This window comes from Crocuta crocuta, unplaced genomic scaffold (genome assembly GCF_008692635.1).
Source record: "Crocuta crocuta isolate KB4526 unplaced genomic scaffold, BGI_CrCroc_1.0 scaffold10, whole genome shotgun sequence".
In the NCBI taxonomy this organism is placed as follows: domain Eukaryota; kingdom Metazoa; phylum Chordata; class Mammalia; order Carnivora; family Hyaenidae; genus Crocuta; species Crocuta crocuta.
The window spans coordinates 7,725,900-7,753,655 of NW_027527551.1; the positions used below are offsets into that span (position 1 = coordinate 7,725,900).

At 41.0% G+C, this 27,756-nt stretch overlaps 1 protein-coding gene across 1 annotated transcript in view; it reads left to right on the forward strand.

Annotated features, from left to right (window-relative positions):
* Positions 1 to 25,388, forward strand: part of PRKCH (protein kinase C eta) — a 231,493-nt gene extending 206,105 nt beyond the window's left edge. Inside the window, exons 13-14 of the mRNA XM_077769001.1 lie at positions 22,671 to 22,814; positions 24,109 to 25,388. Of these exons, the coding sequence (XP_077625127.1) occupies positions 22,671 to 22,814; positions 24,109 to 24,255 (291 nt within the window). The 3' untranslated portion in view covers positions 24,256 to 25,388. The remainder of the gene's footprint in view (positions 1 to 22,670; positions 22,815 to 24,108) is intronic.
* The last annotated feature ends 2,368 nt before the right edge of the window (positions 25,389 to 27,756 follow it).

Consider the following 27,756-nt stretch of genomic DNA (forward strand, 5'->3'; position numbering starts at 1 on the left):
CTTACCTCCTAGCTCTACTATATTTTGGCTCAGTGACCTTGGAAGTTACTGCACCTCTCTGAATCCTGGTATCCTTAGTTACAAACTCAAGATACTAAAACCCACGTCATAAGATTACTGTCCAGAATACCTTTAGCATTCTATTTCTTCTTCCTTCAAGGAGCATTCCTTAAAAGTGATTTTCTGAGAAACACTTGAAAAGGTTATCCAATAAATTACTAAAAAACATTCACCCAGAGGATTTCTGGGACAGTTTTGTGCATTTCAGCCTCTATGCCTAAAAATAAAAAGCTTAAATGCCACAGCTGAGGAAATGCAGCTCTTCTCTGCAGAGGGCTGAGACATTTAAATGGAAGTGTGATCAAGGAAAAGCAAGAAAACAGTTAAGAGCACTCAAGACTTAAGGAGAGACACCAAGGAGGAAAGGCTTCATCTGCCTGTGGTGGTGAAGAACCTGCTTCCACAGCAGGGCAGTCCAGGGACAAATCGTGTTACCTTGGGCAAATAGTTTAATTTTGCCATGCCTCAGTTTCCTCATCTGTACAACTAGGGTATGAGATAGTGTGTGCTTGGAACAGTGTTCTGCATAGAGCAGGTGCTCAGGAGGTGGCCACTAAGGTCATTAATGAAAGTTGGGTGCATGAAATGGTTTTTAGATTCCATCCTTTGAAAAATGATTTCTTTGTTTATTGTGTCAGGGAAAGGGTTTAAGGTATCAAGTCACGCTTATAAACCATACAGACAGCTTTCTGGTTTTAATTGCAACTTGATTTAATTAGACCAATATAGTTTTTACTGCTAGAAGAAACCTTAGAGATTGTCTCTTGTCTATTCCAATCCCCCCATTTTATAGATAAGGAAACTGAGGCCCAGAGAAATTGTGACTCACCAAAGGCCATGAAGCACATTTCTTTAAACAAACAAATTAGAACCCTTGTGCATTATTCATGGGAATGTAAAAAGGTGCAGACACTGTGGAAAATAGTATCGCAGGCATTTCCTCAAAAAATTAAACATGACCACATGGTCCAGCAATTCCATTTCTGGATGTATCGCCAAAAAAAATTGAAAGCAGGGACTTGGACAGATATTTGTACGCCAGTGTTTATGGCAGCATTATTCACAATATCTAAAAGGTGGAAACAATCCAAATGTTCATTGACAGATGAATAGATAAACAAAATGCGGTAATACGCATACAATGGATTATTGTTTAGCCTTAAAATGGAAGGAAATTTTGATACATGTTACAACAATGATGGACTTTGAAGGCATGCTTAATGAAATAAGCTAAACACAAAAGACACATGTGTGATTCCTCTTACGTGAGGGACCTAGAATGTCAAATTTATAGAGACCAAAAGCAAAATGGTGTTTGCCAGGAACTAGGAGAGAGGGGTGGGGAGTTTGTGCTTAAGGGATATGGAATTTGAGTTTTGGAGGATGGAAAAAGTTCTGGAGATGGATGGGTAGTGATGGATGCCTGACAGTGTGAATGTGCTACTGCGCTCTGCACTTAAAAGTGGCTAAGAAGGTAAATGTCACGTTCTGTATATTATACCACAGATTTTTTAAATAATAGGAAAAAAACCCAAAACCAGTAAGAACACGACCACAGACATGACTAGGGTAGAGGCTGAAGAATAAAAGGAGGTTGGAGGATGGGGCTTAGGGCCCACTAAGGTTCAGGGGGTGTTCGTGGAAGAGAGTTCGGTAAGGAGGTTAGGAAGGAATGACTTCAGGTTGTATAAACATCCAAATCTAAAACGTGTCTACTAGTTTGACTTGTGGCAAAATAGGCCAATGGTTTTACAAGTTAGATAGCTGAGACATTTTTAAGAACTCTGAACAAGCCTTCATTTTGTTGTGCAATTCCAGCTCAAAATAAGGCACATTACTTTCTTTAAAAATATTGACTTCAAGCCCTGCCCTTTTCCAGGATTTTGCAACCGCCTATGATTCCGGAAGCCCGGTGACTTCAAGACTTCCTAATGTTTACTGTTGACTCCATTGACTGGTGTCTTGCGTGGTCCTAAAAACTGTCAGGAGGTCCTCCATGCTAAGTTTTAGACTGTAATCACTTGTCATTACCCTTAATTTTATAGAGCATGGTGACTATTAGAAACATACACACAGAATTGCTGACATGAAAAGATCTTTAAAAAGCAGTATGTCTAAATCCCTGGTTGGTAGATGAAGCTGGGACCCAGAGAGGTGAGCCGACTTCACATGATAGAGTGGAAGGAACACGCAATAGTCTGAGAAGCATGCAACCTCCTTCCACTTCTGCAGCGGCTCTTCAGCCTCCCTGTGCAAAGCAGGGAAGATGATCCTACCAGTACCCACTTAAAATAAGGGAGTACACATGAAAGCATTTTCGAAGTGGCATGCACAATGCAGGAGTAAGTTATTAGTATTGTTGAGTTATGCGTAGTAATTTCATAACATACTGAGAGGTGTCATTTTCATCATCCTCTCCTTGAACAAGATCCACCAACATTACCAAGGTTATTAAGTGGTGAATTGTAGACCAGGCTGGGTTCAATTTTTATTCCAGAGAGAACTGTATTGTGTTTTTCTAGGAGTTTCTATCTAAACCAAAGACACATATGTGGGATGCAGAGAGCCAAATAGATACTGATTGACCTCTTCATTTAACAGGCATATATCCATGCATACATGCATAGCAGCCATGGGTCTGCTGTGTTCAGGTACTACACAAGGGGCTGGGCTTGCAGGGAGGACCAAGATGGACATCATCTTTGCCCTTCAAGGAACTGAAGTCCAGCTGGGATAGGGAGGAAAAAAGACGTTAGCAAAAGAGATCATACAAATAATGATATACTTACAACTTGATTGTTTTTTAAAGTCTTAGATGCTTTGAGAAGCTATAACAGGTAGATGTAACCTAATGTAAGTCATCAAGGGAGGCGATCCTGAGGAAGTGACATTTAACCTGAAGCCAAAGGCTGAAGAGAAGCTAGTTGGATTCCAAAAGTACACAAAGATCTTAAGATAGAATCCATTTGAGTAACTCGCTGGCAGTGTGGCTGGACTGTAGTGAGCCACTGGGGTTGTAGGAGATGGAGCTGAGTCTGAAGGACACTGGAGGCCACGGGAAGGAGTGCCAAGATAAGTCACTGAAGGATTTCAAGCTAGTATGAGTGACAAAGTTGTTCTTTTCATGTTTAAGAGATCAGCCTGAGTATTTATAAAGAGATACTGGAGAGCAGACAGAAGCATTTACAAATGAAATATCTGGGATTATTTTTTCACAATAATCCAGAGGTAGCAGAGAGGAACAGATGAAACAAGATTGGGCATGTATCAGTAAGTGTCAAGGCTGCATGATGGTTACATACTTGTGTATGTTTGAAAATTCCCAGGGGCACCTGGGTGGCTCAGTCGGTTAAGCATCCTATTTTGGCTCAGGTCATGATCTCATGGTCTGTGAGTTCAAGCCCTGCATCGGGCTCTTTGCTGACAGCTCAGAGCCTGGAGCTTGCTTTGGATTCTGTGTCTCCCTTTCTCTGCCCCTCCCACCCTTTAGAGCTCTGTCTCTAAAAAATGAACAAACCTTAAAACAAAAAGAAAAAAAGAAAATTCCCATCATAGTAAAATTTTTTAAATCAATTGATGTGTGTGTGTGCACATACACAGGCACATATGTATACACACACACTTTGAGATTTTATACACACACACACATACACACACATTACAGATTAAAAAAGTGAACTTGGCCTTCATTAATGCATCAAAATGGTTTCACAACACAAATATACAAACAGAAGAAATAATGTGAGTCATGTAGCAGCTAATCTTTTTTTTTAATCTGTCCAATCCAGCCACATTTTTTTTTCAGTTTAGTTTTGAATTTATTTTGAAACATTTCAGTAACAATGGATCTGGATCTAGCTATGCCTTTTGATTGCCAGTACGAGTCTCAAGGTCCTGGACTGGGAGTCTACATCATCCTGGTTATTTTTATGCTACAGACAAAATTAATCAGATTTTAGCATTCTCATTCTTCAACATCCATGAACGGTCTCCGTTCCCAAGAAGTATTCGTCAGCCCTAAGTTGATTAGCTAAGTGAACCTCAAAGAAGGATTTTTTTTTTAAACAAAGAACAGGAAAAAGAGAGCCCTCATGGTAAGCTCTGCCCTGAGCTGCACCCCTCCTACCCTGTGGGATCCTTTCCTATGGGCTGGGTCCTCCCTTTCCCACCAAGGCAGGAAGAGCCAAGATCTCAAGCCAGCCCTTCACATCTGCTCCCTCCACCACTCTCAGTTGTTGGGCCATCCCTACTTGGCTTCCTGAGATTTCCTGATGCTCTTTTCTTTGGAACATAAAGTCAGCACTGTTACTGGAATTGATGTCCGCTGGATATTTTGCTTGCCTTTTTCTTTTTCCTTTGAAAGGAAATGCTTTTTGAATTTCTTCTTACCTTTTAAAATGGAAGGTATTAGGGGTACCTGGGTGGCTCCATTGGTTAATCACCTGACTCTTGATATCAGGTCATGATCTCACAGTTGGTGAGTTCAAGCCCTGCGTCTTCTCTGATAACATGGAGCCTGCTTGGGATACTTTCCTTATCTCTCTCTCTCTCTCTCTCTCTCTCTCTCAAAAATGAACTTTTTAAAAATGGAAGGCATTATTATTCTTCCTGAAATCTGTTTGGATATTCATTTATATAGCATACCATAAAGTCAGGTGTTAAGGAACTTGTGGCTTCATATAGTGTAATAATGTCAGTGAGTCTCCTGAATGAGGAGTGAGGGAGTATTCTTGTCCCATGTTCCACAGAAAGTGAGTGGTTGAACAGGCTGGGCCCCAGGGTCTGACCCAACAAAACTCCCAGCCCAGTGTTACTTTCCTACTTTAGCCCTTTCCATCATCACCTTTACCTCCACCCCTAAGATTGTGGACTTTTAAATTTTTTGTGTCCGGATGTTCAAACATTTCATATAGACATGGATAGAAGCATGGATAGGAACTTGCTTGTGAGGACACCCCTGTGGCACAGAACCATTGGGAAGAGGAGAACTGGAACATACACAGCTTAGCCCAGGACTTCTACTTGGGAAAAATTCCCAAATCATTAACAATGATCCTCACAACTAAAAATAACCATTCCATGCACTCAAAACTCCAATGAGAAGATCATTTTTATTTGCTTTTTTGTCTCTCATTTCTCATCATCCCTTTAAACGTGTATGTGAATGCTGTATGTCCAAGCCCCAAAAGCAAAACAATCCCACCCATTCAGTCTCATAGATTATAAAAACAGGCAATACCCAAAGGAGTGAACACAGAAAAGAAATATGAAGACACACTTGTGTAAAAGCATTCCAGACTTATGACTTGAAAAATGATTTTTTAAATTTTTTTTAAATTGGTTTCAGAATAATGCATGCTTTCTGTTGGCTGAGTTTCCTTAACTGGCACTAAATTATCCCCCAAATGCTAATAATCATAACACAGATGAAAATATAGTTTGCTTAGAGTTTCTGTGGTTGCACTGAGTTTTGCCTTCATGTATTTCCAAAAAGAGAGACATGGGGAAGTCCTCACGAATCCACAGAGCTTAGGAAGGTGATGGCCCTTCTGTGAGGTGAGTGTTCTTTTGTGCTAAATCATCTCCTAGGAGGGATCATGAGGCTCAGTGCTGACTCAGGTGGAGTCAATGCCCTTTTCTGTGAGCTCACACAGGTGGCCAGGTTAAACGAGTGCTGAGAGGAGTTTGGTGCATTCTCCTAGTCACCTTTGTCAGTTCAGGAGACATTGTAAACTTGGCATTAGGGGGAAATGACAGAGTGCTTTTGTTCTTAAGCTTTATAGAGATTAAAGTTGTGTGTGTACTTGTGTGGGTTTACCTGTCATCACACCTATCAGATTTCATCATCTGCATTGTCTGCAGGAATCCTGTTTGCCTCTGTGCACAAAGGGGAAATCACAATCAGTGCTGGGATTCTCTCTTAGCCATGAGTGCGTCCCACGTCTGTCACCAGGCAGTTGATGAGAGCTGCATTGAATTTGACCCTTTCCATTTCCTACTCCTCTCCTGGAAGAAGTTGAGATGCTTAAGGGAGGTGTTCAGCCAGAAGGAGACTGAGGAAGTGGAGGCAAAACTGGGACCAGATTAAGGTAGAGGATCTTACTCTGGATTGTTAGAACTGATTTTTCATACACTGTGATGGGGAAAATCGAAAAGAAATTTACTGAAAGATCCTTTAGCAAGAGAGATGGTTAACATGCAGCCAAGCAGCTCTTCACTGGAACTGGAGTTCCCATATGAGGAAATGGAGCTGCTCCACAGGCCTCTGCTGAAACTGCTAGTGCAATTAACACCTTTCAGAAATGAACTATTTCCTTACAGATAGATCAATGCTAGTGTTGGCAGAAGACAGAAAAACACTAGCAGATTGATCTTCCCATAGACTTTTTATTTGGTATTTTTAAAATCGTATTTTATTAAAGTTACTGTACTCAGCTTCCTTCCCCCTCATTTTAGCTTATAGATTTACTAGGAATAGAGGTCCTGATGTTTTATTTGTAGCTGGCAGTGTGACGGATTTTTTTTTTAATGGAGCACTAATACTACTTGCCTTTTTTTTTTAATTTATTTTTTAAAAAATTTCTTAGGATGAGAGAGAGAGAGAACGTGCGAGTGGAGGTGAGGGGCAGAGGGAGAGAGAGAATCACATTCAGGCTCCACATTCAGCACAAGAGTCCAATGTGGGACTCAATCACGTGACCCAGGGATCATGACCTGAGCTGAAGTCAAGAGTTAGACGCTTAACCAATTGAACCAACCAGGCGTTCCCTCCACTACTTACCTCTTTAAACTACATATCTCAGCCAGGAGAATAAAGACGTCAGAGGTTTTGTACAATGAGCACGGAAACCCTTTCTCTGTGGTGGTTTGCCGAAAAATGCGGGTCGGAAGAGCTTTTTGTTTTAAGTTGGAAAAATTTTTGTGAATGGAACTAGAACACTTATTTTCCTTCATGTGTCCTTTCCAACTATCAAAGACTGGTAATTTATAGCAGTTGATGGTTAGGTTTGGTTCAGACACCAAAGATAGTGTGTATCCTAGATAAAGAGTGGTATTGGCCTGGGTTTCACCAGGAGGAAATAAAAGGCGTTGTGTAGTGTCCTCTGCAGATCATTGTTTAGTACTTGCTTCCTTTAAATAGCTACATGTCAGGGGATCATACCTGAAAAGAAGTAGTAGTGGCCACAGTTAATAGAGCTTCCTTTTTCTTTAACACTTGGGAGTTACTGGAGAGCAGAAACCTAACCTGTCAGTAAGAGCTGCTTGAGACTGGATTGCCAGGAATAAAATCCTATTGGCCAACAACATTGGTGGTGGCACAAGTGCCTGATCTTGAGTTTCTGTCTCTAGGACTCACCTCTGACCTTTACCTTTTTTTAAACCAACATTGTCCTATGACTTGGGTTTTAGGGGAAGCTATAATGATTATTAAACACAGGAAAATTAGAGCATTAAGAGTACTGAAAAGGAATTAAGTAGATGCCTACAAAAAGGCTGCTGGATTCCAATCACTGACAGCATGAAAAATATAGCCAACAAATTCATTACAGATTTTAGCACTGTTTCTACCCCATTGCAGGACCAGTAGTACAGGGTATTTATTATACTGACTTTCATGAGAAGGAAATAAACTACACTGTATACTCTATCTCTGGAAGATAGGGAATATTCTGAGTTAGGTTAGTTACAAGTAACTTAGCAGTAAGATGTTGATTGATTGGCATTTTCAAATATATACTCACATGCCCTCTTCTTCAGTGTCTCGCCCAAGGAGATTCTTGAACAAGCTTTGTTTCATTTTATTGTTTATAAAGACAAGTCCACTTGAGACCCAAGGAAAATGTGGCTTTTCTAGCTGAGGGGGATATAGTCATCTTCAAAATGTCAGTTTTCTCCCAGAATTATAATGATAAAACCAAAAAGAGACAAAAGATAGGATAAGATTGTAGACTCTTGATATTAGCATAGTCCATGAAAGGCATTGGTCTCCCTTCCCACCTGATGTCAGATAGGTCATCCAGTATCCTTGACAAGTCATGGAAGTTCTTCTTTGAATGTTTTAAATAAGACAGTCGTGCTCCTTATGGAAAACTCTCTCTATCACCTAATGGCATGGAGTGTGAAACTTAATTGTCTTTATAAGCTTATATATGCTCCCTTCACTCCAACTCCCTAAATAGATTTTTCCTACTTGGAACTGCCTCTTATAGCCAACACCTCTTCTGGTATTTGAAAATATCAACAGTGTCTTTCTATCCTTTTTTCTCCAATATAAATATGCCTGTTCAAAGTAAGGCAAGGTAGTCGGACTAAAGGATTCTTTGGGTTCTTTCCAAGACTATTTGTTGTCTCTCCCTTCTCTTAGTACCTGCTGGTCACATGGGCCACCACAGGAAGTATACAAAAATAAGCACACAAAATGCTCTGCATTCTCCTTCACAGGTGTCCTGAATGTCACCCACAATTCCTCCTGACCTGTCAGCCCATGCTCTTTTTTTATCCAGAAAACAAATGAGAGGATTGGTTGCCTCAAGAGATGGTTTAGCACAGTAACTGAAAGCAAAGGCTTCTAGTGCTAGATAGAAGGCCTGAGTTTGAATCCCAGCTCCACCACTCCCAAACTGGGTGGCCTTCGACAAGTTACAGATTGGACTGTTCCTCAGTTTTCCAGTATGTAAAAAGGGAATGACAATCAGGGTTGCTGTAAATATCCTATAGAATGAATTTGAAACACTTAAGTCAATACCTATTGTAATGCAAGAACATATATATAGAGTAGTAGTAATGGCTACCACTTATTAAGCTATAACATTTACAAAAACTATACCATTTTTTAACTGAAGTACAGTTAACATACAATGTCGTATTCATTTCAGGTCTACAACACAGTAATTCAACAATTGTATGCATTACAAATGGTCATGATGATAAGCATAGTTACCATCTGTCACCATACAAAATTATTGCAAAATTATTGACTGTATTCCCTATGTTGTACTTTTCATCCAGTGATTTATTTGCTTTATAACTGGAGGTTTGTACCTCTTAATTCCCTTTACCTACTTTGCCTATCCCTCCACTGGCAACCATCAGTTTGTTCTCTGCATGTAGGAGTCTGTGTCTGGTTTTGTTTTGTTTTTTAGATTCCACATATAAGTGTAATCATATGGTATCTGTCTGACTATAATTAACATAATACCCTCTAGGTCCATCTGTGTTGTTACTAATGTCAACATCTCATTACTTTTTATGGTTGAGTGATATTCCATTGTGTGTGTACCGCATTTTCTTTATCCATTCATCTATTGATCAAAACTTGGGTTGTTTCCATATCTTGGCTATTGCCAAAAAAATAATGCTGCAGTAGACATAGAGATGCATATATCTTTTCAAATTAGTGTTTTTGTTTCCTTCAGGTAAATACCCAGAGGTGGAATTATTGGATCATACAGTATTTCTTTTTTTTTTTTTTTTCGAGGAACCTCCATACTGTTTTCCACAGTGGCTGCACCAGTTTACATTCCCACCAACAATGCATGAGGGTTCCTTTTTCTCCACATCTTCATCAAACTTGTTGTTTCTTGTCTTTTTGACATTAGCCATTCTGACAGGTGTGAGGTAATAGCTCATTATGGTTTTAATTTGTATTTCTCTGATGATTAGTGATGTTGCACATCTTTTCATAGTCTGTTGGTCATCTGTATGCCTAATTTGAGAAAATGTCTATTCAGATCCTCTGCCCATATTTTAATCAGACTGTGGGGTTTTGGTGTTGGCTTGTCTTAAGTTTTTTCTGTATTTTGGATATTAACTCCTTATTGGATATATCATTTGTAAATATCCTCTCTCATCCAGTGTGTTGCCTTTTTGTTTTGTTGATAGTTTCCTTCACTGTGCAAAAGCTTTTTATTTTTGGTGTATTCCTAATGGTTTATTTTTACTTTTGTTTGCCTTGTCTGAGTAGACATATCCATAAATATGTTGCTAAGGCCAATGTCCAAGAGACTACTGCCTGTTTTCTTCTAGGAGTTTCATGGTTTCAGGTGTCACATTTAGGTCTCTATCCATTTTGAGTTTATTTTTATGTATGGTATAAGAAAGTAGTCTAGTTTCATTCCTTTGCGTGTGGCTGTCTAGTTTTCTCAGCATTTACTGAAGAGACGATGTATATTCATGCCCTCCTTTGTCATAGATTAACCATATGTGTGGTTTTATTTCTGGGTTTTGTTCCATTGATCTGTGTGTCTGTTTTTGTGCTGGCACCATCCTGTTTTGATTACTGTAGCTTTGTTCTTCTCTTTCAACATTGCTTTGGCTATTGGGGGTCTTTGGTGTACATACAAATTTAAACAAATAAATGGAAAGATATGCCATGCTCATGGAGTAGAAGAATTAATGTCAAAATGTCAATACTACCCAGTCTACAGATTCAGTGTAATCTCTATCAAAATACCAATACTACTGTTCACAAAACTAGAACAAAGAATCCTAAAATTTGTACCATTCTTTTTCCCACTCCTACAGCTGCCCCCTGCCCAAATCAGTCTCGATCTGGATCCCTGTGAGCTTTGAGAATGGCAAGATGGTCTATTGCCATAGGTGTGCAGCTTACTAGTTCCAGCCCCACCTAGTAAATTCCATTCAGACCCAATCTGAACAAGCTAGAACAGCTCTCCCTCTCTTGGCGTTTCCAATATTCAATGGCAACACCATTCTGTAGAATAAACTGTACTTGAGAAGATTAGTTTGCTTCCCAAGAGCTATTCAAAAAATCCATTTTCCATCCTTTCCACCTGCCCCCAAGACCTATCCCAACCCCCAGTGGGTTGCAGTGTCTCATTTTAGGTTTAAATGTCTGTCTTTGCCTTCTCCTATGGAAAAGTGACTTCCCAATGCCAAGTCAAAGCCCAGGTGTGTCTCTCTTCCCCTGCTGCTCCATCAGCCAACTCACATGCCTTGTCGCTCTTACGGCTGCTCTGGGCTGGATGGTGGTTCTGGGATAGGTCATTCCCAGGTCTGTGCCTCACCAATGCAGCTGGCACAAAGGGCTACAAAAAGAAGTGGTTGCTGAGTGGTCTTCATAACCAGTCTAGACTCTGCCTGTCGACAGTGGCAACAGACAGACATATGACTGTTACATGCACACACAGGCATTCATTTTGTTCACCCCCAGGGTGGCTATCACCTGTGCACCCATGGTGGGGTTGGCCATCATAGCTGTGAGCCCTATTCTATTCTGTGTCCTTGTGTTCTTTCTCTGCACTCCCTTCCCAGCATTCTCTGTAGAGCCTTACAATGCTTTCTTCCCATTTAGGAGCATCTTCCTGGAACATTGATGGGAATGTCCCGTGGCATGGTTTCCTTCCCTCCCGACTCGCCAGCATTAACCCTTTCTGCCTCTTTGGTCTGAAATTGGATGAAAGGAGAAGGTCATTTTGTTTGTCCAACAGCTAAATCCAATTATTAGGAGAAAATACAGTGTTTTCTCCCTCTTGGAAGAAAATCTTATTAGACTAATTGGTCTGTTTATATAACTAGTCCTCTTCCTCTGAAATCAGACAAATTCTGAAAGAGGAAAAAATAGCTATTGCCTACATTTTAATGAGTTTCAAAGTATATTTGGAGCCTGTTCTCTCAAGACACAGAGTTAGTTTAAACTCTATCCTCTGGAACATTCAGTAGTTCCAAACTGAAGCCACCTCCTGTGTAGCAGAGCCTATGAGACATCAGAGTGCTGCCCCCGGCACCAGATTCACAAAGAAGTTGCCCCATCCTTCATCCTATATTCAGTATCTCCCTTCTGTTGATAAGCGGATACTACTGCGCAATAAAACATGAGTATTCTTTGTATTTCTTGTTTTAAGATGGTCTTTAGAAATCTTTGCTGTCAGAAAATCTGTTTTCCAGAGACCACCACAATGACCCCACTGTTGGAACTCAGGACTATGAAAGCAAAAACAGACCTCGGTTTATCTTTCCTGGCTGCAGAGTTGAGTAGCAGGGAGAGCAGCTTGAGCCTCAGCGTCAAGGCTGATGTCACACGTTACTCTTGGAGGCGTTCAGTTCATGCCCCTGGCTTTAGGTAGAACAGGATGGACCTACAAGTGGTTTAACAAGATGTTTGCTAATACGTTTATTGAGGGCTTCCTTTGTGCCAGGCATTTACTTTTCATAACAACCTTATAAAGTACAGGAAAACCTCCATTTTATAATTGAGGAATCTGAGGCCCAGAGAAGTTAAGAAATTTATACAAGGTCACACAGTTCATTAGTGGTAGAATTGATGTAGAAACACAAGGAGTTGAACTGCAGAGCCTAACCAGTTTACCTCTGTGCCTTATCAGAGGACCTCTTCTTTTTATTTATTTATTTATTTTTCTTAGTTTATTGTCAAGTTGGTTTCCATATAATACCCAGTGTTCATCCCAACAAGTGCCCTCCTCCATNAGTGTGGTTTTGATCTGCATTTCCCTGATGAGGAGGGACACTGAGCATCGTTTCATGTGTCTGTTGGCCATCTGGATGTCTTCAGAGGACCTCTTCTATCCTTCATATATTCTTCCTTGGTGTGCAGAGGGCTTCCCAGGACATTCTGTTACAAACCTGGCCTAAATTGCTTACACTTCGCTGTAGAGCTACCTTCAGGAGGGCACGTGACTGTTTTCCCCTGTAGTTGTGCCATTTCTGCAGCCTTGAGAGAACTGTTAAGTTTCCCATTCTCAGGGCAGATGTATCTCTGGGTGCTTCGGTACCTTCTAGTTAAATTCCACTTTAATGAGGACCCCAGAAGGAAGGGGAATATGAATGAATCCATGCAGTCTTGACCCCTCTTCTGTCCCTGCTCTCTGGTTACCTTGACACTTAGATTTGGGGTGGAATCAGATTTTCCACCCTGGCCTCTTCACTCACTCTTTGCAGCTTATAAAGTGCTTTCATTGACTCTAGAAAATATCCTGCTTCCTTTAGTAAATGTGTCCAGAATCTTTCATGAAGTCACTTTATTTTCCTCCTTGGCTGACTTTCTCATTTGGACCACAGTCAGGGAAAAGGTCAGTTGAGGCGAGGCAAGTTTAAGTCTGACCTTAGATGCGGACAGACCATTGCTCCAAACATCATTGTTGCTAATTTGTTTGGTATTTGAAACACATTAGGGGCATAAGGAAACAGAAAGTTTTCTGTAGAAGGATTATGCCATTACTGTTCACAGCAGTAGAAATAGTGTTTAGGGAGAGTCCCGTACCTGGCCTAGGGTGCAGGTCCCCTCTACCCCTTCCAACCCTGTACACCTTATTGCATCTTTGGAGGGTTGGTCATGAAGGGACTATACTCCTCCTTGGGATGGTCCCTGTCCTGGTTTCTGTTTCATCAACTCCCCCCCCCAACCTTTTTTAAAAAGTATAGTTGACACACAATGTTACATTAATTTCAGGTGTGCCACGTAGTGATTTGACAAGTCTGTGTTAGCTGTGCTCACCACAGGGCTAGCTAACACCTGTCACCATACAATGCTATTACAATGCCATTGATTCGAGTCCCCATGCTGTATCGTCTATCACTGTAACTTATTCATTCCCTATCTCCCATTACCCTTCACCCATTTTGCCCATCCCATCCGCACCCAGCCTCCCCTCTGGCAACCATCCATTTGTTCTATTTATGGGTCTGTTTCTGCTTTTTAATTTTTAGATTCCACATACAGCTGAAATTATATGGTATTTGTCTTTCTCCGACTTATTTCACTTGGCAATAATACCTTCTAGGTCCATTCATGTTGTCACAGATGGCAAGGACTCATTCTTTTTATGGCTGGGTCATGTTCCATAACTGATCTCAGTGGCCACTTGGGTTGCTCCCATATCTTTGCTGTTGTAACTATTGCTGCTATAAACGTAGAACTGGCATGTGTCTTTATGAATTAATGTTTTTGTTTTCTTTGGGTAAATACCGAGAAGTAGAATTACTGGATTATATGGTATTTCTATTTTTAGTTTTTTGAGAAACCTCCATACTGTTTTCCACAGGGGCTCCACCAGTTTACATTCCCACCAATAGTGTTCCTTTTTCTCCACATCTTGCTAGCTCTCGTTATTTCTTGTGGTTTTGATTCTAGCCATTCTGACTAGGTGAAAGGTGATATCTCACTGTGGGTTTGATTTGCATTTCCCTGATAATGAGTGATGTTGAGCATATTTTCATGTGTCTCTTGGCCATCTGTAGGTCTTTGGAGAAATGTCTGTTCAGGTTCTCAGCTCATTTTTAATTGGACTACTTGTTTTCTGAGGTTGGGTTGTATAAATTCTGTGTATAGTTGAGATATTAACCCCTTAATGGATATGTTATTTGCAAATATCTTCTCCCTTTTAGTAGGTTGACTTTTCATGTTGTTGGTGGTTTTCTCCACTGTGAAAAAGCTTTTTATTTTTATGTCATCTTAATAATTTATTTTTGCTTTTGTTTGCCTGAGGAGACATACCTAGAAAAATGTTGCTAAGAGATTCTGCCTGTTTTCTTCTAGGAATTTTATGGTTTCAGGTCTCACATTTAGGTCTTTAACCCATTTTGAGTTTATTTTTGCCTATGGTGTAAGGAAGTGGCCCAGTTTCATTCTTTTGCATGTAGCTGTCCAGTTTTCCCAATGCCGTTAAAGAGACTGTCTTTTCCTTATTGTACTACTCCTTTGTTATAGATTAATTGACCATCTAAGCATGGGTTTCCATGCTCTCTTTTCTGTCCTATTGAAATATGTGTCTGCTTTCTGCCAGTACCATACTTTTAATTACTGCAGCTTTGCACTGTATCTTGAAATTTGGGATTGTGATACTTCCAGCTTTGTTCATCTTTCTCAATATTGCTTTGGCTATCCAGGGTCTTTTATGGTTCCATACAAACTTTAGGATTATTTGTTTTAGTTCTGTGAAAAAAAATACTGTTAGTATTTTGATAGAGATTTTATTGAATCTGTAGGCTGCTCTGGATAGTATGGACATTTTAATAATATTCTTCCAATCCATGAGCATGGAATATCTTTCCATTTGTTTGTGAAGTCTTCAATTTCTTTCATCAATGTTTTATACTGTTTAGAATACAGGTCTTTAACTTCTTTGGCTAAGTTTATTCCTAGTGATTTTATTATTTTTGATACAATAGTAAATGAATTATTTTCTTTTTTTTTTTCTGTTTATTTTTGAGAGAGAGACAGAGCATAAGTGGGGGAGGGGTAGACAGAGAGGGAGACACAGAATCTGAAGCAGTCTCCAGGCTCTGAGCTGTCAGCCCAGAGCCTGACATAGGGCTCGAACCCAAGACCTGCCAGATCATGACCTGAGCCAAAGTTGGACCCTTAACTGACTGAGCCATCCAGAAGACCCTGGATTTGTTTTCTTAATTTCTCTTTCTGCTACTTTGTTATTAGTGTACAGAAATGACAGGGGATTTCTTATTTTTCATAGGGGTTTTTTGTTTTTTTGTTTTTGGTGAAGTCTTGAACCCTAAAGACTATGTACAGTATCATGTCATCTGCAAATAAGTTAATGACAGCAATTAACTTATTCCTTGCCAATTAGGATGCATTCTTTTTCTTGACAATTACTGTAGCTAGAATGTTCAGTACTGTGTTGAATGAAAGTGGTGAGAGTGGACATCTTGTCTTGTTCCTGATCTTAGAGGAAAAGCTGTTTTTCCCCATTGACTTGATGTTAGCTGTGGGTTTTTCATATATGACCTTTATTTTGTTGAGGTATGTTCCCTAGATCTAAGCCCACTTTGCTGAGAGTTTTATCATGAATAGATGTTGAATTTTGTCAAATGCTTTCTCTGCATCTTTTGAAATGGTATGAATTTTATTTTTCACATTGTTACTGTGATGTAGCACATGATTGATTTGCAAATATTGACCAATCTATACATCTCCAGAATAAATACAGTTTGATCGTGGTGAATGGTCTTTTTAATGGATTGTTGAATGCAGTTTGCTAATATTTTGTTATTTATAGGACTTTTGCATCTATGTTCATAAGAGAAATTGGCCTGTAGTTTTATTTTTCTGTAGTGTCTTTGGTTATGGTATCTGGGTAAGGCTGGCCTCATAGAATGTATTTGGAAGCTGTCCTTCTTCTATTTTATGGAATAGTCTGAGAAGAAGAGGTATTACATTTTCTTTAAATGTTTGGTAGAATTCATGTGTGAAGCCATATGGTCCTGAACTTTTGTTTGTGGGGAGATTTTTGATTACTGATTCAATTTCATTACTAGTAATTGGTCTGTTCAGATCTTCTATTCCAGGCTCAGTTTTGGAAGATTATGTTTCTATGAATGTATCCATGTCTTCTAAGCTGTCCAGTTTGTTGGCAAATATTTTTTGTAGTAGTTTCTTCTAATTCTGTGTATTTATGTGGCGTCAGTTGTTACTTCTTTCTCTTTTCTGATTAATTTGGGCCCTCTTTTTTCCTTTATGAGTCTAGCTAAAGGTTGATCAATTTTGTTTATTTTTTTCAAAGAACTAGCTCATGGTTTCATTGTTTTAGTCGATGTTTTATTTATTTCTGTTCTTAGATCTTATTATTAACTTCCTTCTACTAACTTTGGCCTTTGTTCTTCTTTTTCTAGTTCCTTTAGGTGTGAGGTTAGATCATTTGAGATTTTTCTTCAGCTAGGCCTGTTTTGCTATAAATTTCTCTCTTGGAACTACATTTACTGTGGCCCATTTTGGACTATTTGTGTCTTTATTTTTATTTGTCTTCATGTATTTTTTTTTAATTTCTTCTTTAACCCATAGGTTGCTTAGTAGCATGTTGTTTAGCCTTGACATGTTTGTGTTTTTTTCATTTTCTTTCTTATAATTGATTGCTAGTTTCATACTGTTGTGGTCAGGAAGTTGCACAATATGATTTTAATCCTCTTAAATGTATTGAGACTTGTGCTGTGGTCTAACATGTGATTTATCCTAGAGAATGTTCTATATGTACCTGAAAAGAGTGTCTTCTGTTGTTTGGTGATGGAATGTTCTGTATATATCCATTAAGTCCATCTGGTCTAATGTGTCATTTAAAAACATTGTTTTATTATTTATTTTCTGCCTGGATGATCTATCCACTGATATAAATGAGGTGTTAGAGTCCCCCACCATCACTGTACTGTCAATTTATCCTTTTATATCTGTTAACATTTGATGTATTTAGGTGCTCCAATGTTGGGTGCATAGATATTTATAATTGTTCTGACAACCTGTTGTTGGCTTGGTTCCATCATTATGTAATGCCCTTCTATGTATTGTGTTGCAGTGTTTGTTTTAAAGTCTATTTGGCTGATAAAAGTATTGCTTTTTTCCTTCGCTTCCTTTGGCATGGAACTCTTTTTCCATCCTCTCAATTTCAGTCTGCATGTATCTTTAGTTCTGAAGTGAGTCTTTTGTAGGCAGCATATAGTTAGGATGGCAGAATGGATAAGAAAACAAGAATGCAAAATACCTATTTCTTTTGATTAGAGCATTTAGACCATTTACATTTAAAGTGATTCTTGATAGGTATGTACTTTTTTGTCATTTGTTCATTGCTTTCTGGCTACTTTTGTAGTTCTACTCCGTGCCCTTCCCTCTTACTCTTTTTCCTTGTGATTGATGATTTCTTTAGTATCATGCTTGGCTTTCTTTATTTTTTGTGTATCTATTATAGGTTTTTGGTTTGTGGTTACCCATGAAGCTCATATAACATCCTAAATATACAGAAGTCCACATTCAGTTGATGGTCACTTAAATTCGAACATATTCTAAAGGAACTTTTTTTCACTACCTGCTCCATGTTTTCTGTATACATTGTCATATTTTACATTATTTTTATTTATAATTTTCTTCTAATTATGGTCTTTACTCTTGCACTTAAAGAAGTTCCTCGGGGTACCTGGTTGGCTCAGTCATTTAAGCCTTTGACTTTTGATTTCAGCTCAGGTCATGATCCTGGGGTCGTGGGATCAAACCCTGCATCAGGCTCCATGCTGAGCATGAAACCTGCTTAAGATTCTCTCTCCCCCTCTCTGCCGCCCCCTCCCCCCTGCCAAAAATGAAGTCCCATTAACATTTGTTATAAGTTCAGTTTAATGTTGATGAACTCATTTAACTTTTATTTAGGAAATTACCATTCAGAATTGAAGAGATCAGGAACCTTGCTGTTTAGAGTATTCTTGGTTTTAGGTTTTTATCTCTTGGCACTTTGAATCTATCATGCTACTCCCTTCTGGTCTGCAAAGTTTCTGCTAAAAAGACAGCTGATAGCCTCATGTAATTAACTGGTTGCTTCTCTCTTGTTGCTTTTTAAATTCTCTCTTTAATCCTTGACATTTTAATTATTATGTGTCATGATGTGACACATCATGGGTTTTTCTTGGGGTCATCTTGTTCACAGCTCTCTGTGCTTCCTGAACCTAGATGTCTAGATTTTCCCCCAGGTTAGGGAAAGTTTTAAATTATTATTTCTTCAAACAAATTTCTGTCCGTTTCTCTCTTCTTTTCCTCTGGGACCCCTATTATGCAAATGTTTGTTTGCTTGATGTTGTCCAAGAGATTTTTTCACCTTTTTAAAAAATTCTTTTGCTTTTTGCTGTTCAGCTTAGGGGCTTGTCTTTATCCTGTTCTAGATCTGTAGTGAGGGTGACCAGAAGCCTCCTGATATATGCCATTCTGGGGCCATTTGGGCATGATGGCTGGGCTTGTGTGGGCTAGGGGCCTGAAACTCACTGAGGTGGAAGGCTCACTAGGGCACTAGAGCTTGAGCTTGCTCTCCATGCTACCAAGGTAGAAAGGGGTCGTGCATCATAACACATGCCAGCCCCTCCAACCTGGAGAGATTTCCAGCACGTGTCTTGCCATTTGTCAGGGTTCTAGGGCTGAATGCTTTATATTCTAGTTGTGCTTTAAAACTGTATTTTTTCTGTGCTTCTGGGCAGTTGAATCTACCCAAGGTCCCTCCATAACTATTCCTCCCCACTTCAGTTTGCAGCATTGGGTATTCCCTTTATCATCATGTTATCATTTCTTGATCTATCTTTTGTTGTGCAAAAGCTGTTCAGTCCTCAGTTTCTCTTCAGGAGGAATTGCTTTATAGATAGGTATGGATTTGGTATGTCCCTGGATGAGGTCAGTTCATGGCCTTCCGATGTTGCCATCTTGGACCAGAAGTCCCACCCACCCTGGCATCTTTCTGTCCCTATGCCAGGTCTCAGAGCCATACAGAGTCAGTGAGTGAAGCCAGCTAGGTGTGAGACAATAGGGAATGGTGGGGCATGTGGCTGACTAAGGATCATATGCTCTGTCTAAAAAAGGCAGCCACTGCTTGACTCTAGGCCATTTATATCAAGAAGTGCCGGTTTAGTGTTCCAGAATATCTTATTTTGCAAGAGAAATTGGAAAAATTGACTTTAAATGGACACTTCCTAGTTTTTACATATTTGACAAGTAATTAAAATTATTTTAAAACATGCCATGTGAGCCCACTGTGTGAGCCCAGTAAGAGGTCTGAGGCCTGGGGTTGGTGTTATTTCTGTACTTTCTCTCCCTCTCCACAATCTTGCCTACCCTACCTGCGTCATGTCTTGCCCTCACACCAAATGTTAATGTCTCAAAGAGTTAGAGCTCTAATCCTGGCCTGAATCCTGGATTTACATGACTAGTCATCTCCTTGGGGGATGTCTGCATACCTCAAATGCAAAGCCTCCCAGATCTGCACACTGTAAGGTCTTGAGAAATTCTGGTTTTCTTTCATTCCCCCAAAATACTGCTATTACTACTGTTACTATGATTAATATTACCAACAATCTATTGCCTTTCTTTTATTACTTATTTTTGCTATCCAATACCACCCCTCCATCAGACAGCCAGAATAGACCTTTGTGACCCTGAACTCCTGTTTACTCCATTTACTGCAAGACCAGCCAGTGTGAGTTTGGGTCCATTCTTCTTCCTCTAGGACTTGCTCCTCATTTTTCCTTCCCACTAACCAGAGACCCTTCTAGTTTCTGAACTTGTCCAGTCTTTTCAGCTATTTTCTCAACCTCTTAACTGTTCACCTACCATCTCTTACCTCTTTGTTGACTGATTCAGGACACTGGGGCTAGTGTCATCTCCCACCTCATAGGCCAGCTCTCATCACTCATCTCTCCATAGGACGTTGGTGGCTCCTATGGGCTGCCCCTCTCCCAGCTCCTCAACCATCCCAATGCACCAGTCATATTGTAGCATATCAGGTATTTCCATGCACCTGTGCTGGCTCCTGGGCACAACTGTCATCTTCTTTCATGCCTGTACTGCTTCTATTCATCCACTTCCTCTCCCATCAAATGCTCCCTCTTCCATAGGGTCATTACTTGCTCTCTCATGACCAGTCCCCTGTGCTACTCGCCCAACACTTCAAATCTCTGCCACATTCTGCTCTTCTCATTCCACGCAGCTGTGCTTTCCCATAAAGTTTGTTGGCAAGTTCTTCCGCCTTCACTTGATCAGCCCCTTCATGGGGCGATCAGGTCTTTGTCATCTATATCCTCACAATGGCTAGTTCATTGCCTTGCAGACAGTAGACACCAGGTAAACCTTTGTAAATGGATGCCCCTTTTAAGTATAGAGTAGCTGTAGTAGCTAAAGGGCTCAGGACAAGATATTAAAAATTCAAAACAAAACTGCTTGGTTATTCAGGACTTCTCAGAACCTAAGAGAAAGTATCAAGCTAGTGAAAGGGTTATTCTGACTGTCTCCATTTCCAGGGATGCAGTTTTTAGAGGAAGAACAGCTTTGATTTGGTCTACTTTCCCTCATGGGGAAAGTGTCCCTTGGAAGTGTGGCTTCAATGCCAAGGGCAAAGAAGAATGGACAAAGTCTGTTGGACACTGGGCTTTTGCCACCCTGGCATTGAGAGCCATGCACTGTTCCTCTTGCTCAGAAGAACAAGTTGTACCCACACACTCACAAGATGCCCTCTGCTCTCATCATTGGCAGGCCTGAGAATTTCCCACACACCATCTAGGTCTGTTCTATCATCCTTGCAAATTAGCTTTTTGAATAGATGCCTACTCCATCAGGGATTGCATCCCATTGATGTTCCTACGGCGAGAACCTAGCCATTTTTCTTGTGTATTTTCCCCTTCCTTTCCAAACGTACAGGCTGAGCCCCGAGAACCCAAGCAGCATAAAGACCTCACTCTTATAGAGCTATTTGTGAGACATGTACTTCCTAAATCCATGTTGACCACGGTATATGCCTGGAGTGCAAACTGCCCCCATTGAGTCATTGTCACTCTGAAAGCCCCCTTTTCTTTCGGATTCCCTCTCCAATCCAACCCCTTGCATTCATTGTCAGTAGGAGAGAGGAGAAGCTATTAAACCCTCTCAGCATCTGCATTTTTTTATTAGCTCCCTTGAAAAGGTTTTTAACATTTTAAGAGTTCTGTCCTGTCACATTGGCTTAGGGCTTTTTACAGCCTTCTCCTTCCATAGGATCACTTTTATTTGAAGCAGCACTGGACACTCTGCGGCTTTGAAGGCCTGGCCGGGATGGCCACCTCCAACACTACCGTTTCATGTCTGTACACCTTCAACAAGATTGGCTTTTTATTTACTCTGGAAATTCCATTCTACAGCAAGTTCTGTGAATACAGCGTTACTTTTATCTTGTGCTCATCAACCTTGGAAAGCAGTGTTTGAGGATGGTCTTAAATTGATATAAATTTTAAAACTTTTTAATCCAGGGCAATTTTTATTTTGAAAATGCAAAGTTATCTTAAGGGTCTTTAAAATTGGAAATTACATTTTGGTCCTGAAAAGTGAATTCTCCTGGACCAATCCTTGGTTAAGTAAGACATGATCAGAACATCTTACTGGCCTTTTAGTCAAAGTAGATTTAGTTCCAGATACCTTGGTAGGGGCTCAGCCCCACGGAAGCTTCCCGATTGGTATACAGAGGATCTATAGTGTATATGTGTGTGTATAAATATATACACACACACACACACATTGCTTAAATGGTCCAAGTAGCAGGATTTTCAATTATTAAACATTTCAAAATGGGCAGGAGGAAAAGGAGCATCTTTGTTGCCTAAAGAAAAGTGGCCAACTTGGAGTTTGTTTTTTGTTTTACTTTCTCAAAGCTTCTTCCCACAGGTCTTCAAAAGAATGACTCTCCCCCTTCTCTCTGTGGTCTTGTGAGAGAGCGGGAATCCTGGCCGACTGGTCAGCTCATTAGAAAAAATGGCGCAGCTGTTCTTAAAAGTAGCCCTATTCATAAGCTGTGGGCTGTCAACAACTGCAGGGTGGGAGAAGGGCACACTTTTTATAAAGAGTCTCTTTAAAAGGGAAAGAGAAATACATGGTTTTTACAGTAAAGAAAACTGGACCCTTCAGCTTTTAGTGGCCACGTCTGAAATGGAAGTGGCAAAGGCCATAAATACACACAAGCAATTGCGCCTTACAGGATGATTCATGTTGGCTGTCGTGCCCATAATGGAAAATTCAGCTCGTTAAGCAAGATTGGCCAGAAAGCCTTACATAGGCTCCTCTGCCAGAGCTGATGCCTCCCATCTTGTGACATACTTGTATGTTATTGAATGATTGACTCTCTTTCTCCCCCTCTCAGTTCATGACGAAGAACCCCACCATGCGCCTGGGCAGCCTGACTCAGGGTGGTGAGCACGCCATCTTGAGACATCCTTTCTTTAAGGAAATCGACTGGGCCCAGCTGAACCATCGCCAAGTAGAACCACCTTTCAGACCCAGAATTGTAAGTGTCCAAGACCGGCAGAACAGACTTTCTTCAAATGTCTTTAAGACTCTGTTGAGCAATGGGATGGTCCCCTATGGAATAATCAAACCAGAGGTTCAGCCTGACATTTTGCAGGGCAGCCTCACCCAGGAGGAGGTTCACCCTTGAAGCAGCAACTCTCTCTGCACAGGTTACTTCTCTGAAACTCTGCACCTCTTGCTTGCCCTGGACCCATCCTCTCTTAACTGAGGTTAACACTTCCTGGGGTCTAAGAGGCTTGAAGCTTTCCAGGTTTCCCCAAACTAGTTGGACTGAGAAATTCATTTGTTCCTGTACAGCCTCCTCCAGCTCCTTAGGGTGCATTTCATACAGCCTCCTCCAGCTCCTTAGGGTAGGTGAAGTGCTACCCACCTCACTGAACCTGGCTTCTGGTCTTGGAGAGCCTGGGTCTGTACCAGTTACCACAGCACAGAGCTCAAGCCTTTTGACTGGAGAAATGCTGGCAGCACCAAGGGTACCTTCCCAAGCAAGGCAACCAAGCCGGGTAGCATTCCGGAGGGTGGTCTAGCTCTTGGTTGGAGAACTAAGCACTTTCTCATCTGTGGGTCAAGAGATAGAAGAGAATGGCAGCGTTTATGTTTTCAGCCTTGGTTTATAAAGATGTAAAATATCAACATTCCTAGATGCACAGCTAGCTTAATCAGTAACAGTCCCTAAGATTGAACAGCAGATACCCAGCCATAAAACTACTTCCTTTAAAGGGCCTCTCCATGCCAACTCCATGGGGATGAGGGAAGGCTTTGCCAGCAGGGCATCAAGGATCCAACTGGTGAGTAAAGTGAGAGGCAGTGGTTTCCTAAACTCCGCACTTCCTCGTCTTTCAAGAAAATCTCTTCACAGATAAGGCCCTGTGTATAAACAATAGGTAGTGTGAACTTACACTCTGTTGACAACCAAGCATGCATGTCCCTCAGGAAGGCCTGTTGAGAAGCAGCACATTGGTGAAATACAGAATAAAGGGTGATGAAGACCACTGGATCAGGTGACCAAATTAACTGCTTTGCCCCTGAGCCTGAGGCCAATCTGCTCAGCAAGATTTTCTTGGGGTGGGTGAACTAGTGGTTACCGAATGCTATACCATACCCAGGGCCACAGAAAATATCGTGCTCTTTAGCCATAATTGTTAGCACTGTAAATAATGCTACTGAAAGAGTTGCAGCACCATTCTCTGACCTCCCTGGAATAGGCTCAGGCCCAGGGAAGATGAAGTCTCGCATGCCTAAAAAAATGATAACTTGTTTCCTTTTCACAGAAATCCCGAGAAGATGTCAGTAATTTTGACCCTGACTTCATTAAGGAAGAGCCAGTATTAACCCCAATTGACGAGGGACATCTTCCTATGATTAACCAGGATGAATTTAGAAACTTTTCCTTTGTGTCTCCAGAATTGCAACCTTAGCCTTATGGGGAATGAATCCCAAGGGGATACAGATTTCCCAGGAATTTCCTTCATGGGGCATTCCCTTGTGTCAGCCTTAGAACAAGAACCTTACCTTCAGAGAGCAGGTGGAAGACTCTGAAGGACAGAGCTTCAACTCTTTCACATCCTGAGGAAGCCATGGTACTGGAAATGGTGGATACTGGAATGAGATTTCATGAAGAAAGATACTGCTCAACCTTTGAGTTTCCAAGGCTATTTTGGGCTTGGGATATTAAAAGGAACCAACAGAAGAGAAGGCATGGAGAAGCAACTGGATCCTAGAAATTGAGCCACAGCAGCTTTTCACTTCAAAAGACCAATCAAGACTTCCTGTGGCCCACTCTGTGCTCTCCATTAAGCCCAGGAGCCCCTAATACTAGCAGTGTGCCAGCAAGTCTGTAAATGCTAATCAAAAATTTGAAGATAAGGAAATGGATGGCTTTCCAAAGAGAATATTATTCTCTGAGGAAACAGAAGAGCATCCAACTTAAAGCCCTATCTTGAAAACATATGTTGAAAACACCAAGATAACCATTCCAGCTTCCGGTCTTATACTTACTTTAATGGATATTTATTGAGTGCCCAGTGAGACAGTGCCCAGGACACTTGCTACAGTAAACCTACTTGTGTTCCCTGAACTTTCTTTCTTCAGTCCACTTCTTTACCTGAATGTTGTTTGCATTCTGTGAAATGCCACCTCCACATTGCATAGATCATGCTGCTTTGTCTGCACATAACTTTTTCCACGTAAGAGGGCTCACTGCCACCACAGCAACTATCTACATCCCCCACCACCAGCAGGTGAGGCAGACGTCCTTGCTGCCTGCTGACTTGTGAAATCTTACTGGGGACAATGTGTTGATACGGCTCTGAACTCAGTGAAGAATCATACGCCACTCATGTCAACGACCAGACTTAGGACTCCTACATTAGCAGGTTATTTAAGTTATATTTTAAGAGACAAAAGTATTTGGTATGCATTTTATTAATTAGAAATGGCTCTTATAAAAAGGACGTTTATCAAAAAAAAAAAAAGGACCTTATGTACTCTGTATATGCAGTTGGAGAATTTTGTCTGTCTGGAAATAAATGCATTTTGTAGCAAAAGGAAACTTTTGGTCTAGAAGGATTTGTCCCATGGCCACTAGAAGAGGAAATACCTTAATTAAAAGTTCTGAGCAGGACGGAAAGGCCCTTTAAAGCAAATACCTGAAAGGTTAGTATAACTTATGTGTCCCTGAGGTGGGCATAGGCTATTACTGCCCAAAGCTTCTGTTCTGAATCAGGGTAATACCTGCTAAGCATTATTGCAACATCTCGGTGCCTAGGCCTAATGTTTATGGGAATGAGAAATAAAGTTTAGTGCAAGTTCAATGGCCCTCTTCTAGCTTATAGATTATGCCATCTGGAAAGTATAGCAAGGAAGAAAGAGATGGAGGGGCGCACATCAAATGGCCCAGAACGTGGCCTCCCTCTACAAACAGGATGAGGAATTTCAGAGCAGATAAGGGGCGCTAGCCAATATTGAAAATCTGTCCTGAGCTTTTTGTATTGCAAGCTAAAAAAAAAAAAAAGACTTTTGAATCAACAGAGTCACTAGAAGCCTCCCTTTGCTTTTGTTTAGCACCGAGCAGTTCATAGGCACACTCAACTTACATAATCTCACTACATCTTCAGGTCATTCTACCACGGTTTCCCATGTGAATTCCATGGCACATTTTATAAATGAGAAGAGAAAAGCTCAGAGAAGTTTAGTTGGTTTCCCAAAGGTTTCAGAATTGGCAAGGAATGCCTCTAGTCTACAGTCTAAATAAATCAAGTTCTAATCCAACAGACTAAGGGAAAGGGAGGGATTTTTCTATTTGCAGGGGTAGGGGAAGGAGCTGCAACTTTCATGGCTACACAGCAGCTCAGAATCTTCTAGTACGGTGTGGCACTGATGAGCCACTGGACATAATCTTTTATCGGTGTGGAGTAAATCAACAATAAAGTACGCCTCCCATGTTTGCAAAATCCATTATAGCCCCACCCAGGACCCAGATGTCCTCTTTAGTGACTCTAATCAACTCAGCAGCTCTTTTCTTCATAATCTAGTCACACTGCTACCTGTATTCCCCTAGTTTTGTTTAAGTCCATTCTTTTAATTCCAGGCCTCCCCACGGAATATCAACCTTCATGCTATCAGAGGATTACCAGTGCTTCTCCTCCTCCCTCTTTTCTGGGAGAGAAGAGTTTCAGGATATTTACCTACAACACCAGGAGGCTGCAAGTCCAGGGTTAGGGCTCCCCTTCGCATGTTAATTTGTTCTCCTAGATCTTGTGTCCTGAGGGTCACACGGTCACCCGCCCATACTTCCTGCAATAGACTGGACACAAGCCACTTGATCAGCAGATGCTGAGTCTGCTGGCAACGCCAGGTTCCCCCAGCTCAGCTGATAGCATGGAGGTCAAGACAAGGTTACATTTACCCTTCCCTCCAGTTACCATCTTGCCTATTGGATAAGAAATCTTCCCCTCAGGCCTTATCACCCTCCTGTCCTCCCCAGCTTGTCCTCATCCCCATGTCCATCTGTGCTACTTCCCCAAGCTAGTCCCCGTTGAAGTAGACATGTGGCCTTGAGTCTTTAAAAGGAGATGAATGGAGCACCTGGGTGGCTCAGGTGGTTACACGTCCAATTTCGGCTCAGGTCATGATCTCATGGTTCATGGGTTTGAGCCCTGCATCAGGCTCTGTGCTGACAGCTCAGAGCCTGGAGCCTGTTTCTGATTCTGTGTCCCCCTCGCTCTCTGACCCTCCCCTGCTCACACTGTTTCTCTCTCTCCCACTCTCTGAGAAATAAAGACATTAAAAAAATAAAAGTAGATGAACTACAAGCATTTGCTTTGAGATGTTGATCAGCTTTGACTGCAGAAGATGTTTTTGCTTAATAAGGACTAAACGTTTAGTTCCTATTTATTCTGCGTGAGGCCCTGTTCCAAGAACTTTAAGTGCATTCACTCATTCAGTAGCCCAAGCGGTTGGGCACTCTGTATGGTACAACTAGGGAAGTTGAGGCAGAGAGAGATTAGGGAATTTGTCCCAAGTCCCACAGCTAAAGCATCCCTACTTTTAGTCAAACTGGTCAGTGTCTTATGTTAAGTCCAATTTTAATTTTCCTACTTTTTGAGGTTTTGAAAATAGGGTGTAAACCAGAATTAGCAGGGAGCCCTAGATAAAATGCCAGCTGGGCAGGACAGTATTAGTCATCCTGTCTGCAGAACCACTTATCAGCAGGGAGATCGTATGATTTGCATGTAAAGGGCCTGGAACCGCTAATCCCCCCTCACAGGGACTGGGGCAGGCCAGGGTGATGCAATCAGGGTCTGGGTTGGGCCTCCCTGCGAAGGAGGAAATAGTCTGAGTCATACTGAACCTTATAAACCGCATCTGAACCTCTAGGGAACCTCTGACCCTTGGTGGGGCTTCTAGTCCTTTCCTTA